This window comes from Vicia villosa, linkage group LG3, assembly GCF_029867415.1.
Source record: "Vicia villosa cultivar HV-30 ecotype Madison, WI linkage group LG3, Vvil1.0, whole genome shotgun sequence".
Lineage (NCBI taxonomy): Eukaryota > Viridiplantae > Streptophyta > Magnoliopsida > Fabales > Fabaceae > Vicia > Vicia villosa.
Window position 1 is genome coordinate 66,122,848 of NC_081182.1, and position 16,275 is coordinate 66,139,122.

Below are 16,275 nucleotides of genomic sequence, written 5' to 3' on the forward strand. Positions count from 1 at the left end.
TAGATAATAGAAATCTAACTTTATGCTCCAAAATCAAAAGAAAAGAGGAGATCTACGTTTTATATACACCTACAATAAAAAGATGAAATCTAACTTTATTCCCCAAAATCAAAAAAAGAAGTAGAAGTTGTAACCAAGAAAGTAGAGATTTGAAAGGAAGAGTGTGAAGTTGGAAAAAGGATATGGTTACCAAGACCAAAACCAAAAAGTCATTTTTATGGGTTGATCAAAAGTTTAGAAGCAAAACAATAAGTAATGAGTAGAGAAAAAACAATTGAAATCTAGACGGAGAAGACATCCACTTGTCAAGCTTATAAGCAATAAGGGCATTCATGTCTTTTTTAGAACAATGAATTTTCTTATATGATAGATTAAAATCGCTCAAAGCTAAACATGAAATTTTGAAACACCTTTTCAACACTCTATAAAAACTTCAATATCCCATTCACAATAATCCATTTTTTCTTAGCTCTTTTCCATATAAACAGAACGAATTTCTCCTCAAAGCATTTCTCCAATCTCACCAACCATTTAGAACATATCCTCTTCTCCCATTTTACCCAAATCAATATCTTCCAAAACTGTAAAGTTTTTGTCTTTATTTATCAAGTACAAGAGTCTCTGCAACAAATTCATAAATAGACTTAGTGCAATCATCTCGCTCCTTATAGTAGAGGGTATAACATATAAAATAGTAAGAGAGAAGTCCACATCATGGCCTCTTAAAATCCGAGCATCAACTTAAGAGCTAGCCTCACAATATAATGTGATTAATCTGAGCAATGCACCATAGAATGTAAATAAGAAGAATGATATTATTGAGTAGACATTTAAGATAGAATAAGGGAGTAAATTGATTTTGAAACATAGCAACAAATAGATTGAGAGAAGTTTCTAAGCTAGCATGAGCTAGTTGTAACTCTTAGGTCAATTGAATACCAAAGTAGATACCTCATAACTCAAAGAGGAAAGCATTTTCAATTTCAAACTTTTGTAAAAAAAATCACAAAGTGACCTTTGAAATTTCTAATAAGGTCGCCGCAATACACCTATTCATGAATACAAGAACCATCTCCACTAATGTTGAAATTCCAGGGAAAGGTTTGGTCAAATTAATATTGTGCTTACCAATGCTCTCATCGACGAAGATAAGAGAATAAGTGATTTCCTTATCGATCAGGTGCACTAGGTTTACAATTTTTGCAGTTGGTCTCGAATTAATATCAATCTTTGAAAATATCTTAAATTTTGACCATAAAATTTTTCAACAAATATTTTCCTATAAACGACATTTTCATTGATAACTTGGGATACAATGTCAATAATTACATTACTCCTATATTTGAAACACTGCAAACCAGTTCAAAAATATAACTACAACATGAAAGACATAATTCCAAATATAAAACCCGAATGACCATTATCAGGGTTGATAATATTTTTAGATTGTACATTCTGAACACGTTTACGAATTTTCCATACAGTTCATGAACATCTCATACAATCTTACATCATGATGCGCAATTTTCTTTCAGACCATGACCTTATAAAACTCCATAGAAACACACCATTATGAAAACTACAAAGCACACAAATGATCGTTTTATACGAAAAAACATTTGTTCACAATCATACATTTATGTAGTTTTCAAAGGCCAACAAAACTTCACTGATTTTATTAGCATTCCCATAATAAGATACAATGATGGTTCATATATTAACATCTTTTAAAACTCAATTATTCCATTTTATCAACCAACTTCTTCACTAATATCCAAACTCCTTAACTTATCATGCAAGGCACTACATGGTATTATAAATGTGTTCTGCGTGAATGAATTCATCCTTAAGCTTCAACTAATTGAAAATGCTCAAAGCTAAACGTGGAATTTCGAAACAACTTTTTATTACTCTATACAGGCTTAGTGAAATCATGTTGATCCTTATATTTTAATCTTATCCCTATTGAAATGGGAACAAAGTTGGTATTTGAATGCTCTTATATCTTTTAAAAATTTAAAGTTGAAACAAATATGTTGCATTGCGATTATATACCATTCACAGATGATACATACCATACAAGGAAAACAATGAATAACTCCAATAAAAAACATAATGTTTTAATTATTTGAATTGTATAAAATTAAAAAAATGCACCTGTGGCCTAATGGATAAGGCGTTTGACTTCTAATCAAACGATTGTGGGTTCGAGTCCCACCAGGTGTGTATAAACCTTTTTTTTTTATAGAAATGTGAATATGTTGTGAATATCAAATACAATTGCGGGTTCGAGTCCCACCAAATGTGTGTAAATATTTTTTATGAAAATGTGAGGGAGTTGTGAATATCATCAAATAATGTGAGTGATATTTGGCATTATTGTCCTCAATTATAATTGTATCTTGATTTATTTTATAGATCATACCAAACATATTTGAGACACGTTAAACACTAAATATATGTATACATGTCAATCAATATTTGAACTATTTTTTAGGGTTAAATATGTTATTGGTCCTCATAAATATAACCATTTTTAATTTTAGTCCCCTTAAAATTTTTCTTCAAAGAATGATCCTTCTAAAAATTTCCATCCACACTTTTGGTCCCTCTTGCTAATGTCCGTTAAAAGAGCTGATGTGACAATGCCAAAGTGATAAGATGTTAACGTGTCATTCCACATGGATAAGGTCAACATCATACTTGAACCCATAATATTTCGTAGCTAATCCGTAGCTAAAATCGTAGCTAATTTGTAGCAAATTTATTGCAAGAATTCTGATTAAAATGCAGTATGTTGATGTTGATGTAGTACAAGTTGTAAACTAGGAAAATCATTGCCTTAATAACACTTTCAACAACCCAACAAACCATAAGTTTTCTCAATATAATTTTGGATAAGTTGTAGGCGAAATGAGAACTTTTTCTTTCAGAAATCATGCCTAATAACTTATTATGATATCAGGTGAAAGGGTTAGAAGTATTACACTTACCGTCTCTATGGGCGATGAGGCAAAAGCAACGGGTGTCCCACCATATGTTAATACTTATGACCTCTCAAATAAAGTGTAGTTATTTTTCAATCTTCATAGATATTCATTAACTAAATTGTACAAAAATGGAGTAAAGAGGAAGCATATAATAATGCAAATCTTTTAACAAATTTATGGGGTCTAAGTTCTTTCGCTGTGACATTGAAAGTGAAGAATATAAACACTACAAGCAAGCAATAAAAGCAACAATAACTCACTTCTTTTATCTTTCCTCTTTGCATTCTGTACATCACACAGTGTCGCAATGAGATATCGATATCAATCAGTGACAAAATAACACGTATGAATAAAATGTTCATTCTCCAACACTCCATAAAGCTATATCAAACATAACTTCTTATTTTATGTTTTGTTTGGTGCAACCAAAAACAAAACTCTAAGCTTTATATTATTAACACACATATATATATATATATATATATATATATATATATATATATATATATATATATATATATATATATATATATATATATATATATATATATATATATATATATATATATATATATATATATGTGTGTGTGTGTGTGTGTGTGTGTGTGTGTGTTTGTTATTAAATGGTGACAGTGTTTCATTGATTGAATTCACTTTTAAAAGCATTACTTTTTCAGATAGCACCACCAAATTGCACTATATTGCAATGCCATAGAAGAGATAAATAAAACTTTCAATATAATAATGATAATAATATGATATAAAGTGCAAGTAAAACACCAAATTTTGCTTTCTCTTTTATGTAGGACTCATACTAAAGGCAATAACTGATAATGAAACTAAAGTAGGGCACACAAATTAACTAGCTACTATACTATAATACTACTATCTATTATTTGAGTAAGAGTAAGGAATTTATATAGAAAATAGGAATTGAGGATTAAATATATGAAAACATGAGAATGATAATTAGTTATATGAAGGAAACATTAGTCTTAATTTTCCCATATGTTACATTACATATATGTGTTCTTTTTAAACCAAATGTAAAGTTGAGATTGTAACTTCCCGGGGGAGTTAATGCACCAAATCCAATCTCTTCAAGCTATGGAATATTTATGTATTGTTGCTTCACATCATTCCAAGCATGAACATCACCACCATTCTAGTTATTTCCATTATCATGACCAGATCCACCACTTGCTGTAGGTGTAGTAGCAGCAAAACCATAAGAATTACCAAATAACCACTCAGTTGGTGTACTTGTTGAAAAAGGGTAATACATAGCAGCAAGAGAATTTGAAGTAATAGGGTAATTGATAAAAAGAAGAAGTTTCTCCAAAAGAGAATTTGAACTCTATGACAAGTGAAAAATAATTACACTTTATTTGAGAGGTCAGAAGTATTGCACTTACTATATCTATGGGGGATGAGGCAAAAACAACGGGTGTCCCACCATATGTTAATACTTAGGACCCTTTCACCTGATATCATAATAAGTTGTTAGGAAAGATTTCTCAAATAAAGAGTTTTCATTCCACCTACAATGTATCCAACATTATATTGAGAAAACTTATGATTTGTTGGGTTGTTGAAACAATTATTAAGACATTGATTTTCTTAGTTTACCACTTGTGTTGCATCAATACAATAAATTTGCTACAAATTAGCTACGATTTTAGCTACCTATTAGCTACGAAATTTTATGGGTTCAAGTATGATACTCACCTTAGCCATGTTCAAGTATGAATTTTTTTTAGAGGGACCATTCATTGAAGGAAAATTTTAAAGGGACTAAAATTGAAAATGACTATATTAATGAGGACCAGTAACATATTTAACCTTTTTTTTTAATATAACAAGGAAATTAAAAAAACAAGGCAAACTACTATTTTTAATCCCTTAGCTTTACCTCAGTGTTCATTTTGGTCCCTGGAGTTTTAAAAAAACCAAATGAATCCTTTAACTCTTAAAAAAGGTCTATATGAGTCCTTTCCGTCTATTTTCCTCAAATGATGTTTATGTTTGTACTCGTGGAAGCAGAGTTGGAAAATGAGCTTCTTCTTCTTTGGTTTCCAATTTTTTTCGTTTGTTTTCTGTAATTTTCGTGCCAAATCGAATTAGGGCTTAGGGTTTATTCCGTTCCCATCTCAAATTGATTCCAAAAATTGAAGGTTGTAGCAACCATGAACTCTGCCCGTTGTTCATCCATATCAAAATAGAAGGGCACTAGATGTTTTGATTTCAATGTATACAAAACTTCCAATTTGCGATTGAAACCTATTTGTCATTGTGGAGACATAGTTGTTCTTCGCAGGGAGACCACTGTTGAGAATTTTGGAAAACAATTATGGGGTTGTCAGCATTTTAAGGTAAGCATGTTTGTGAAAATTTCTAGGAATAATTTTTTTGAACATCAAATTATGTTTGAACTTCAATTTATGAACAATTTTAGAGTTCTACGCAAGCCAGGTGTGGTTTTTTTCGATTTGGTTCTATGAGGACGTGGGAGATGAGAAGGATCAATTTTTGATGAAGCAAAAATGTAGGTTGACAAAAGTTTTCCCTTCAGAAGAACTAAGAAATAAATTTTAATCGAGCCAAATCCAAAGCTACCCAATTACATCAAACCTCCATATCTCATATTGAAGACAAACCAAAAGAAAGAGATGGAAGTAGATCAGTTTAAAAAATTCATGGAAATGTTGAATAAAATCTAGGTGAACAATCTGTTTTGTGAAACACTTGAACAATTGCATGTTTATGCGAAGTTCATGAAAGAGAACCCTCAACGTTACTAGGTCGATATACTCGACGAGGTTGTGAATAAATTCAAATTCAAAGTTACATTGAAAAACCAATGGATCAAGTCATTCTGAATTCAATTGAACAATTTAAAAATGATTTTGATGTGGAGGTAGCTGAATGCTTACTTTAACTTCAAGCCACATAAGTTGAAAATACAACAAATAAGATTGAATAATTAAAAAACATTGAAAAATTAAGCCATCCAGTAGCTAAAAAGGATCTTGAATTGAAAGAACTCCCAAAGCACTTGAAATATGTCTTTTTAGGAGAAAATCCATTACAATCGGCGATCATCAGCAGTTCATTGGAGTGTAAGTGATCTGAAAGGCATTAGCCCATCCTATTGCATGCATAAGATAAAATTGGAAGAAGAATTCAAACCTGCAGTGCAACCACAAAGAAGATTGAATCCTACGATGAAAGAAGTGGTTAAGAAGGAAGTCTTAAAATTGTTAGGAACAAGTATGATTTATTCAATTTTGATAGTTCTTGGGTGAGTCCAGTGCATGTGGTCCCCAAGATATGAGGCATGACAATCATCCGTAATGAAAAGAACAAGTTGATCCCAACTCGAACAATTATTGGATGGCGAATGTGTATTGATTATAGGAGGTTGATCCAAGCAACAAGAAAAGATCATTTTCCATTACTTTTTATGGATCAGATGTTAGAAAGATTAGCATATCAAGCTTACTACTGTTTCTTGGACAAATATTATGGATATAATTAAATTGCTGTAGATCCCAAAGATCAAGAAAAAACTACTTTCACACGCCCTTTCGGATTCTTGCGTGTGCGATGCATCTCATCGCAGCACGACACTGCTTTTTCAACTGACACACTTTTTGATGTTTAAAGACAATTTTGGCCACTTTTTCAAGGGTTTAGAATCAAAGAGAGAAAGTGAAGGCTAGAGTCACTCAATGAGCGATTTTGGAGCACATTGGAGAGCAATTCTTCCATAGTTTTTGATTATGAATGCTTCTCCACTCATAGTATTTGTTTATTTATCAATGAGTAGCTAAGTTTCTCTAGATTAATGTTTTTTTAGATGAAACTTATTTTTACTCTGTTGGATCACATGTCTGTTTGAGATTTGTTGAGTACTTTCAGTGTTATTATTCTATTTAAATTATTCTTGTGTTTAATACTTTTTGTCACTTAGGAGCATATGAATTGATCTAGATAATTAGGAATTTCTGACAGTTAGTCTAATTATCTGAACTAGGCTATTTATTCAACTTTGTAATGAACTAGGAATAGGAATTTAAAAGTTGTTCCTAATGAATTAACGTGCTTAGATCACCTAATTTAACCTTGAATTGGCCTAAGGAATTAAAGAATTATCGTATAAATTAGTGAGAGGAAGTTTAACAGGTGTGAGAAGAAGTTTGACCAGGTGTGAGAGGAAGTTTAATTAGGTGCAATGAACAAAGAAATTGAGTGTAGTGGTTATGTTAATTCGTAGTAAAGATAATAATATTATTTTAACTCAACAGGTGTGAGAGGAAGTTTAACCACTTAAATATTTTAATCCATCTTTTTCTATTTTGCCACTACCCTGAGACAATGAACACACAAAATACTTTTCAAACATTTTTAAAATTTTATGAACTTCTTGAAACATATCCAAGCAAGTATGGAATCGATTGAGAAGTCTTTCTATTCAGTTGAGAAAACTAATTCACTTTCTAATCGATTTAGACTTTGGTCAAATATATTAAACCAAAGAGAAACACATTCTAATCGATTAGATAGGTCATTAATCAATTAAAATATATAGTCGATTTAAAGTTTCCTTATATGAATCATGGTTGCCAATTTTGAGTTAGCTTAATCAACCAAAAGCATGTTTTAATCAATTAAATCATTAATTTGACCTATGAATTGTTTTCTTTATGAGCAAAATCTTTCCCATTTCTCCTCATTAATTTCGTTACACACTAAATTTCAAAATAAGAAACCTCTCTACTATTTTTCCACTCTATTTCTAATTTTTTTTCATCATAGTTGTTGTAGTGCCAAAAAGAGTGAAAGATTCTTATGAGAAATGCGTTGTACTAGTGTTGTGTTTATTTGATTTTACTCAAGAGTATGATTCTCTCTTGAAATATATTTGTAAAGATTTGAAGGTTGCAACTTAAACTTGAAAAAAAAAGATTGGATGAAGATTTCTGAGTTAAACCTGTGTAAAAGTTTTGTTTGTTGGCTCTTGAGTTAAACCTGTGTAAAAGCTTTATTTGCTGGTTCTTGAGATAAACTTGTGTAAAATCTATGTTTGTTGATTGCAAGTTCGTGGGCTGATCCTTTGTAAAAATCCAAGAGTTGTTGAAAGTTGTTTGGACTGATCTTTTAAAAGTTCAATGTTGATTTTAGTGGAACTTCATGAGAAAGTTCTTGGAGACAAGAGTAGACCAAATAATTAGACCAAGACTGTATAAATCTCTAATACAATTTTTATATCTCTTCTCTTTTTATTTTCTATTGTTTATTGTCTTCCTAATGATTACATGTCTTTCTCTTCACTTTCCTCTTATCTTTTTGTTGCTATTTCTGTCTTATTTATTCATACTAATATAAATATTTTTAAAAATTAATTTTTTATAAATTATTTTTAATTTTTAAATATCACAATTTACCCTTCTTGCGTTCGAAATTGAAATCATTTGATGAACGTTTGATAACTCAACCAACTTAGACCATTTTTTAATACCATTACAATTTTTTACTTCATGACGTAAGGCTTAAGATATGGAGATACTGTATGCAACGTGACTCCCATAAAAAAATATCGAAACACTTTATTTAGTTCGTGAAGACAAAAAATTTTTTGGAAGCATAAAGGGGCATATAGCTTATGTGTGGAGGAAGTTCTTAACACCAACCAACCACTTTTATGTTCATGCCTTCATGGAATATTGCATCATAAACAAATTCTCTCGTAGTCACTAATTCACTATGTCATATTAGTGGAGATTACCTCCCTACGAGAGATATCATTCCAAGGGGTTAACTTCCCAAATAATTGTTCTCTGTGTGAAGATGGTGTTGAAGATAGCCTTAATATTTTCTTCAAATATCAAAATAGATTTCACTATTGACAAATGATTAGTTTAAAATTTGTTTTGCTGCAACAAATGGATGTGAAAAACTGTGTTAGGACCGTCTTCGCTCTGCGCTGAAGGCGCAGAGGAATGAGTGCAGGGGCACCGACAGGAATCGAGGCAGTGACAGGTTTATCTGTGGAATCATAGTGCATGGGAATCAATTGCTTGAGGAATCATTGTGCAAGAAAAACAACCAGAATTGAGTGCAGAGGAAGAATCTGTGTCGGGAAAAAAACCCGCCCAGAAACAATTGAATTGGAAAATGAAAGATGGGCTGACTTCCAACCTGTTGGTAACCATATTATTAATATTATCAGATATTTTGCAGGGTCATAACCACCAGTCTCAGATATCCCAGTATCAACAATGTTGCCCTAACTACAAATCTAGAAGAATAAATGTATGTAACAAGTCTAGTGCTATGATGCGCTTTTAGAAACACTGATAGCCAAACTTTCTAGCCTTTCATAAGTCATAAGGTCATGAATTAGGATATTATATTACATTTTTTCCAAAAAAAAAACCTAGAATTTGTTGGTGATTTTAGTATCATCAATGTATTTTGGTAGTAATGTGATTTACTATAGGCCAATGCAGTTATGCGTTAAGTTTGAAACGAGTTAGGGTAGTGCGGAGTGCACGCTCGTCGAGCCAAACGTGTAATTGAATATGAATAATAGAAACGGGGTTCCAAGGGGCGTAGCCCCTGGCGGGGTGCGGGGCAGCGCCCCGTCGGGGTCCAAGGGGCGGAGCCCCTGGCGGGTTGCGGGGCAGCGCCCCTGGCTGGGGTCCCGCTGCCAGGTCAGTGGGCGGGGTGCGGGGCAACGCCCCGTTCGAAAAATTCGTTTGAATAGTTGCACCCTTTCCCAACGGACATAACAATTCGTTTGAATAGTTGCATCCGTTTCCAACAGACATAATTGTTTTTCCGAAAATGTGTGTCTGTTCGTTTCTATTATTGGTCTCCTATATAAGGAGTCTTTTGTTCTCGATTTGGTACACGAAATTACATACTTCCTCTCTATATTCTGATCTGTTCTATTGTCAGAAACAGATTGTTCTTCAAGAATTATCCCCGCAAAGATTTCGTGAACCCAGACAAGAATAGGGTCGAAATACTTTGTTCGGAAAGTGAACAAACACGATTCTTGAAGATATCCAGGATTATCATACTATTTATCTAACCGAATTTTCCAAAAGCACTACTACCATGGCATTATGTTAACAAAACTACCAAGCCAATCAAAGAATTAAAAAATGACAGCACTACCACCAAGAACAACCACAACTAACCACAACTTTTGAAGAATGCATTATAAAACAAGTGTAACCTTAAATCCTTAATAGGCAATATAAATCCAAAATAATTTGCTTCACTAAGTTGTTGAAGATACCATGACACACCTATCATGGGATTTTGTTTCCATGAAAACCACAAGAATAGAAAAATCACATAAGAATGAAAACTCAGTCTTGAGAAGTGAAGAAAGAATATAATGATGCGAGCAATGAAAGCTTACTTTTAGACTGGTAAAAAAAATCTTTCTGATTTTGCACTAACATATTCTAACGGTGTGTTTGGTTCGAGGTAGATTGAGGGGAGCGGAGGGAATATTTTTATTTAAACATATTTGACTCAAATTTTACGAGGGGAGGGGAGCAAAACCCCTCCAAAGCACACTTTTTGCGTCCCTCCAAATCGGAGAGATTTTGAGGGGAGGGGAGGGAATTTCAACTTTAATATTTTAAAAATTATTATAATTACTATAATATTCTCAGCTTTTAATATTTTAAAATTATTCATTTTCTTTTGTATTATTGCTCTGTGTGATTTTTTTTATATCTCTGTTATGTTTATTTATGTTTTTTTTCTTTATGTATCTAATTATATTTTCTTTTATATTAAATTTTGAAATTTTTATTTTAATTTATTTTTTTATTTTATTAAAAGATTTAAACCATTTATATTTAATAATAAATTATTTTATGTGTTAAATAATTCATTACAATTTCAAAGTTGTTATCAACATATAGTTTAATTTGTTTTTGAGCATTTTATTCGAATTTAATGAACTCAAATTTTTAACGTTATGTAATAAATTATAACTTTTTAGTCACTCAATATTACAAATTTTACTAACAAAAAAATACGTAAAGATTTTTCACATTTGAATATCATATTGTATCACTTATATATTTGAATATCATATTGTATCACTTATATATGCTAATAAGGATAAAAAAAGTAAATTATTAATAAAACCCCCCCCTCCCCTCCTGAACCAAACATATTTTTAATTAAAATCCCTCTCTTTCCCTCCCCTCCCCTCGTTTGAACCAAACACCCATCTGATTAAAAAAATCTCCTCACCTCCCCTCCCCTTCTCTCCCCTCCATTAAAATCCCTCTCCTCCCCTCCCCCTCATTTGAACCAAACACACCCTAAATGAAGCTTTAATTGGAATATGACCACTGCCCCCACTGACCCATCTCACTAAAGTCAATTCCATGAAAAACATGGACACACAGTTCAATAGAGAATACATAGTTTCATATAATAGTTAAACACAGGAGTGAAGAACAGAGAGTAATTGATCCTATTAAATATTCTACTACCATTGAAGATTCAATGGACAAAATACATACTAAGAAGCTAAGATTGAATTGAACAACCAGAAACATCAAGTTATGCAGATTTAAGCAAATTGGCTAATCTAATTTGAGCAAAACCAAAAAATTGTTTCTCCATAGTTTCAAACTCTGAAGGAGAATAGTATGTTCTGAACAATTACAAAAGCTAATAGATAGATAAATGTTTTCATAGCTAATAATAATAAAAAAAACACTTCTCAATCTCCACCGAGAGAAGTGGGGCAGAACAAGCAGCCTTTACATTTTCAGGGATGTATGGAACAATTCCAACCTCTAGGCTATTGAAGCATGTTTCAGTCATAGTATGTATAACTGATTAAGTAGATCCCCAATTCGTAGCAACTTTCTAGCCTTTCATTATTCATAATTTTATCATTTGGTACAGAAGGTCTCCCGTGACATTAGGTTTACACTGATCATATTTTTCCAGCTTATACTACTCATCAAGCAAAATGAACTGAGACAGCAATGCTGGGTTTTGTACAAAGTTAGAAAACAAAACTGATCTACATTAAGATTTCTAAGGAGGAATATGACAAACTGTCATTTTCATAACCCGCTCAGCAAGAAAATCCACAACTGCTGCCGTCACAGTTTCCCTATCCAGCAAAATTTTCAGATACTTGTCTTTTGAATGACATTGAGCACCCTATGCAACAGCAGTGTGCTGTTGAATATCTTGAACCCAATCAGAAGGCCACCAATCTGGTTTACTTGCGACAACCTTCACGCCCTCTTGTCCTTGAATGGACAAGGCAGCGGATCCCTTGAAAGCTTCTTCTAACCGCAAGAGTCCCAACCCGTGACATCCCATGGCGGTAGTCACTAAACCAGCTTTCTTACCAGATGCTGTGTTTATTACTTCTGAGCCAGGAATGACTTTGTTTACAACTTCTACAAAAGCAGAAATGGAAAGGCTCAGAGTCCATTCATCTTTATATAAAGTCATGCGATAGGTATCATAATATAAAGACAACTACTTATTACCGTTCCCATCATTATCTTGAAACCTTAGAGGAACTATACGCTTCCGAATCACCCCTCTATGGTGCGTACGAGCTATGAGTTCTTGTCCCACATAGCAACCTTTATCAAAGCTGATTGCATTAAGACCTACAAGATTATACTCAAGCGGCATTGCTTCACCTGAACACGATCAATTAATCGAGATTGTCAGACTCGGGTAATCATTCTTCTTTAAGAGGAGTTTGTTAGAAGGAAGGGGGATATGAACCTTTTGGAATCTCGGTTGATCCTTCTGCTACTCCCTTCTCTATTCTCCACATAAGATAATTCTGTTCATCAGTCTCTTTGTCAGCTTCAATTAGAGGCGCTGAAACACAAAGGAATCATTAAGACCAAATATCTATAAAAGGTCGCATCCAAAAAATGACACAAAATCTTATTAGCTAGCTAGGGTTTGGATACTAACGAATGATATTTGATGGGAAGATCCCTCTGAAACCAAGACAGGCCAATCTGGGATCCTTAAACCATTGCCAGCCAAGATTACCCCCACGAGAAGAAGACATTGCAGCACCATCCTCACCAGCACCCCACCCAACCGAGGATGCTTCTGGTTCTTCTACATCCGAGGACTTCTCAGGAGGCCCAGAACCATAACGCTGCCAACACGAGAATTCGCCAGCAACATTATCAATCTCAACCTTCGACCTCAACCGGTATCTGCAGTGCTAATAACTTTAGGGTCTCAACAATCAAATCTCATAAATACAAAACAAAAAAAAGTAAGATAAGTGAAGGTACTGCCTACAACGCCGAGGAAATAGTCATAACCTACGAAACACGGACACCACTAGAAGTAGATGTGTGGCGGTGTCCGACACTTCGTGGTGTCGGACAATTTGTATTATTCAGACAAGTGTTTCAAAAATAAGTTATTTTTTTCCTTGCTTAAAAAGCATTTTTTAGACAAACTTCACACTCATATAAATGAGTTAAACATGTCTTTAAACAACTGTTATGAATGGATAATTAAACACATGAATTTTGATTAGTATAATAGATGGATAAATGAAGCTCAAATACTAATAAGGTGTTGGTGTCCTATGTTTTGACATTATCGGGTGTGTGTGTTGGAGTGTCCTGTTGTGTCGGAGTATGTGCTTCATAGGTCACAACATATCAACCTATCTATTTACTAGTCTATCTTTTTTACTAAAAATTATATTGCCTATCTGCCTTCTATCACTAATACTAATTCCTAATAAGAAAATTTTGTTTTTGCACTGCATCTTGTTATCACCTCCTAAATTTAATTAACATGTAATATGTCCAAGATGTTGGTGAGTTAAGGGACATAAAAAAAAGTTTAGGGTTGGAACTTGGAAACTAATATGCTTACTAACTTACTTAAATTAACATGCGACACCCTCCCTAAAGAGTGGTGTTGTTCAATACCAGTTACTGCTACTAGACTAGTTTAAGCTAAATGAAAGGAATGAGACTATTCTAACATCAGGTATATGATCCCAATGATCTCTATCAATCCACTACCTAATTGTTAATCGTCTAAAACAAATGCAAATAAAACATGAAATGATTATGATACAAAACAGAACAAATAAAAGCTTGATGAAAAGAAGCAGTGACACTCACTTAGTAAAGGTTGTCAACAGTTCATCCAAAACAGAAGCATCAACATCAGCAAACAATTCAAACGGTTCATCAGGTTCGGAGGCAGGTCCAGTCCCCGTCCTATTAAGCTTAGTATCGGAGCTTGGCGGTTTATAGAGAAAGAGGTCATAGAGGAATCTCCCTTGAGGGGTTAACAACGCAGCATAGATAGGGGGAACCGAGGTGGCGGGAACATTGGGTGTAGGCAAATTCGCGGTTTTATCGCCAATAGGTTCGCCAAACTTGCGTACATCGTTGGTCAATAGTCCCTGAAGGAATTTGATGGTGTCGGGTCCTCGGAATCGGATGACGGAGCGGGATTTTATGAGAGAGGCAACGGGACCTGCGGTTTGGAGCTGGGTTTCGCAACGGTGGTGAATTGCTCTGTGATAGTGTTTGGAAAACGATAATACACGATTCATGGTTATTCCTTTTTTTTTTGGGATTCTGAGAAGAATGAGGACGACGAGAAGAAGAAGATGTTGATATTTTGGGTTTAGGAATTTACGAAAGAGATGAAGACGACGTGGTTAGTTGGTAGATTGACACGTTTGGTTAGAGATCGATAGGTGTTCGATGAAAGTTCTGAGAGAAATCCACACATCTACTCTTTGCTAGTTTACCCAGCTCCGTGACACTTGTGTTGTGTGCGTGCCGACCAAACTTGTTCCTTTTCTTTTCTTTTTTTTTTTTTTGTTTTTGTTTTTGTTTTCGTTTTCGTTTTTCATTTTACTAAAAGAAAAATGTTTTTAAAAAAATTAATTTTTTTTACAAAATATTTTCGGATGTACATCTACGAAAATAAATGAGACATTTTTGACAACGCACATGGTGCATAAGAGACCAAGGGATGAGGTTAGAGATTCCCTTTAATTTTTAAAAATTATTTTACATATTAATTTAAAAAAATAAAAAAAATAATATTTGATAATCTTATTTTTTAAATTATTAAAGATGTTTGACTTTTCTTTAATCATATATAAAGTATTATTATAAATTGTTGTAATATACTTGGTGTGTAAAATATTTTACACTAATACTAATAGTACATCTACAAAAATTATTTTACTTAGTGTGTAATTTTATAAATTTATAATTCTTTTTGTCTTATTTTGATTTTTTAAAATTTATAATACTCTATAATCATATAACTTATTTTACTAAATTTTCCTCCAAAATCTCTAACAAATAATAATAATAATAATAATAATAATAATAATAATAATAATAATAATAATGTTTTTCAAGGTTGGTTGTCAGGGGTTCTCTCATAAAGAAGAAGTCGACTTCACATTTCAATGATGTGTTCTTACCTGTTTAAAGCATAAATCCATTAAAATATTGTTAGTCATGGTGCCAAGTAAAGACAACCTTCATGTATGGTGATCTAGAAGAAACAATCTTGATGAGGCAATCAGATATGTATCCAAAATAGGGCAAGGAGGTTTATGTGAGCAAGATGAATATATCTTTGTATATGACCTGAAACAATCTCCTCGACAATGAAATATGAGATTCGACAAATTCATGACACACATAGATTTCATTAGGAGCCAGTTCAAGCATTGTGTTTACTCAAGATTTCGACATGTGGATGGCATCCTCATAGCAAGCAATAGTGTCGAGGATGTAATAAAGGTGAAGGCTGAACTCGTTAAGGAGTTCGACATGAAGGATCTGGGAGCTGCCACCAAAATTCTTGGGATTGACATCCAGAGAGATATAAAGCAGTCAAGATTATGCTTATCTCAAGAGACATACTTGAAGAAGATTCTCGACAAATTTGATATGTCGAATTCAGAGCCCGTTGTAACACTGAAAAATCCTCAATTCAAGTTGAGTACGACTCAAAGTCCTAGTACTGAAATCAAAAGAGCTTATATGGATAGCATTTTGTATGCTAGTTTAGTGAGTTCTTTGATGTATGATATGGTTTTTACGAGGTCAAACATAGCTTACAAAATGAGCCTTGTAAGCAGGTATATGGCCAATCCTGAAAAGGCACACTGTCAAGCTTTGAAGTGGATTCTGAGATACATAAAATGATCCTTGAGTAGAGTCCTGGTTTATGGTGGAGCCAT

General features: G+C 33.2%; 1 protein-coding gene and 1 non-coding gene across 2 annotated transcripts; one reads left to right on the top strand and one right to left on the bottom strand.

The window, feature by feature from the left end:
- Positions 1-2,153: 2,153 nt before the first annotated feature.
- TRNAR-UCU (transfer RNA arginine (anticodon UCU)) lies at positions 2,154-2,226 on the top strand. The gene has a single exon. It is a non-coding gene; the product is annotated as a tRNA-Arg (tRNA).
- A 9,663-nt stretch (positions 2,227-11,889) lies between these two features.
- Positions 11,890-14,845, bottom strand: LOC131661735 (putative transferase At4g12130, mitochondrial). The gene is made up of 5 exons (XM_058931345.1): positions 14,177-14,845; positions 12,990-13,243; positions 12,792-12,890; positions 12,545-12,703; positions 11,890-12,451 (listed from the first exon to the last, which is right to left on the bottom strand). The coding sequence occupies exons 1-5, from the start codon at positions 14,614-14,616 to the stop codon at positions 12,207-12,209; spliced, it is 1,197 nt and encodes a 398-aa protein (XP_058787328.1). The 5' UTR covers positions 14,617-14,845; the 3' UTR covers positions 11,890-12,206.
- Between the last annotated feature and the right edge of the window lie 1,430 nt (positions 14,846-16,275).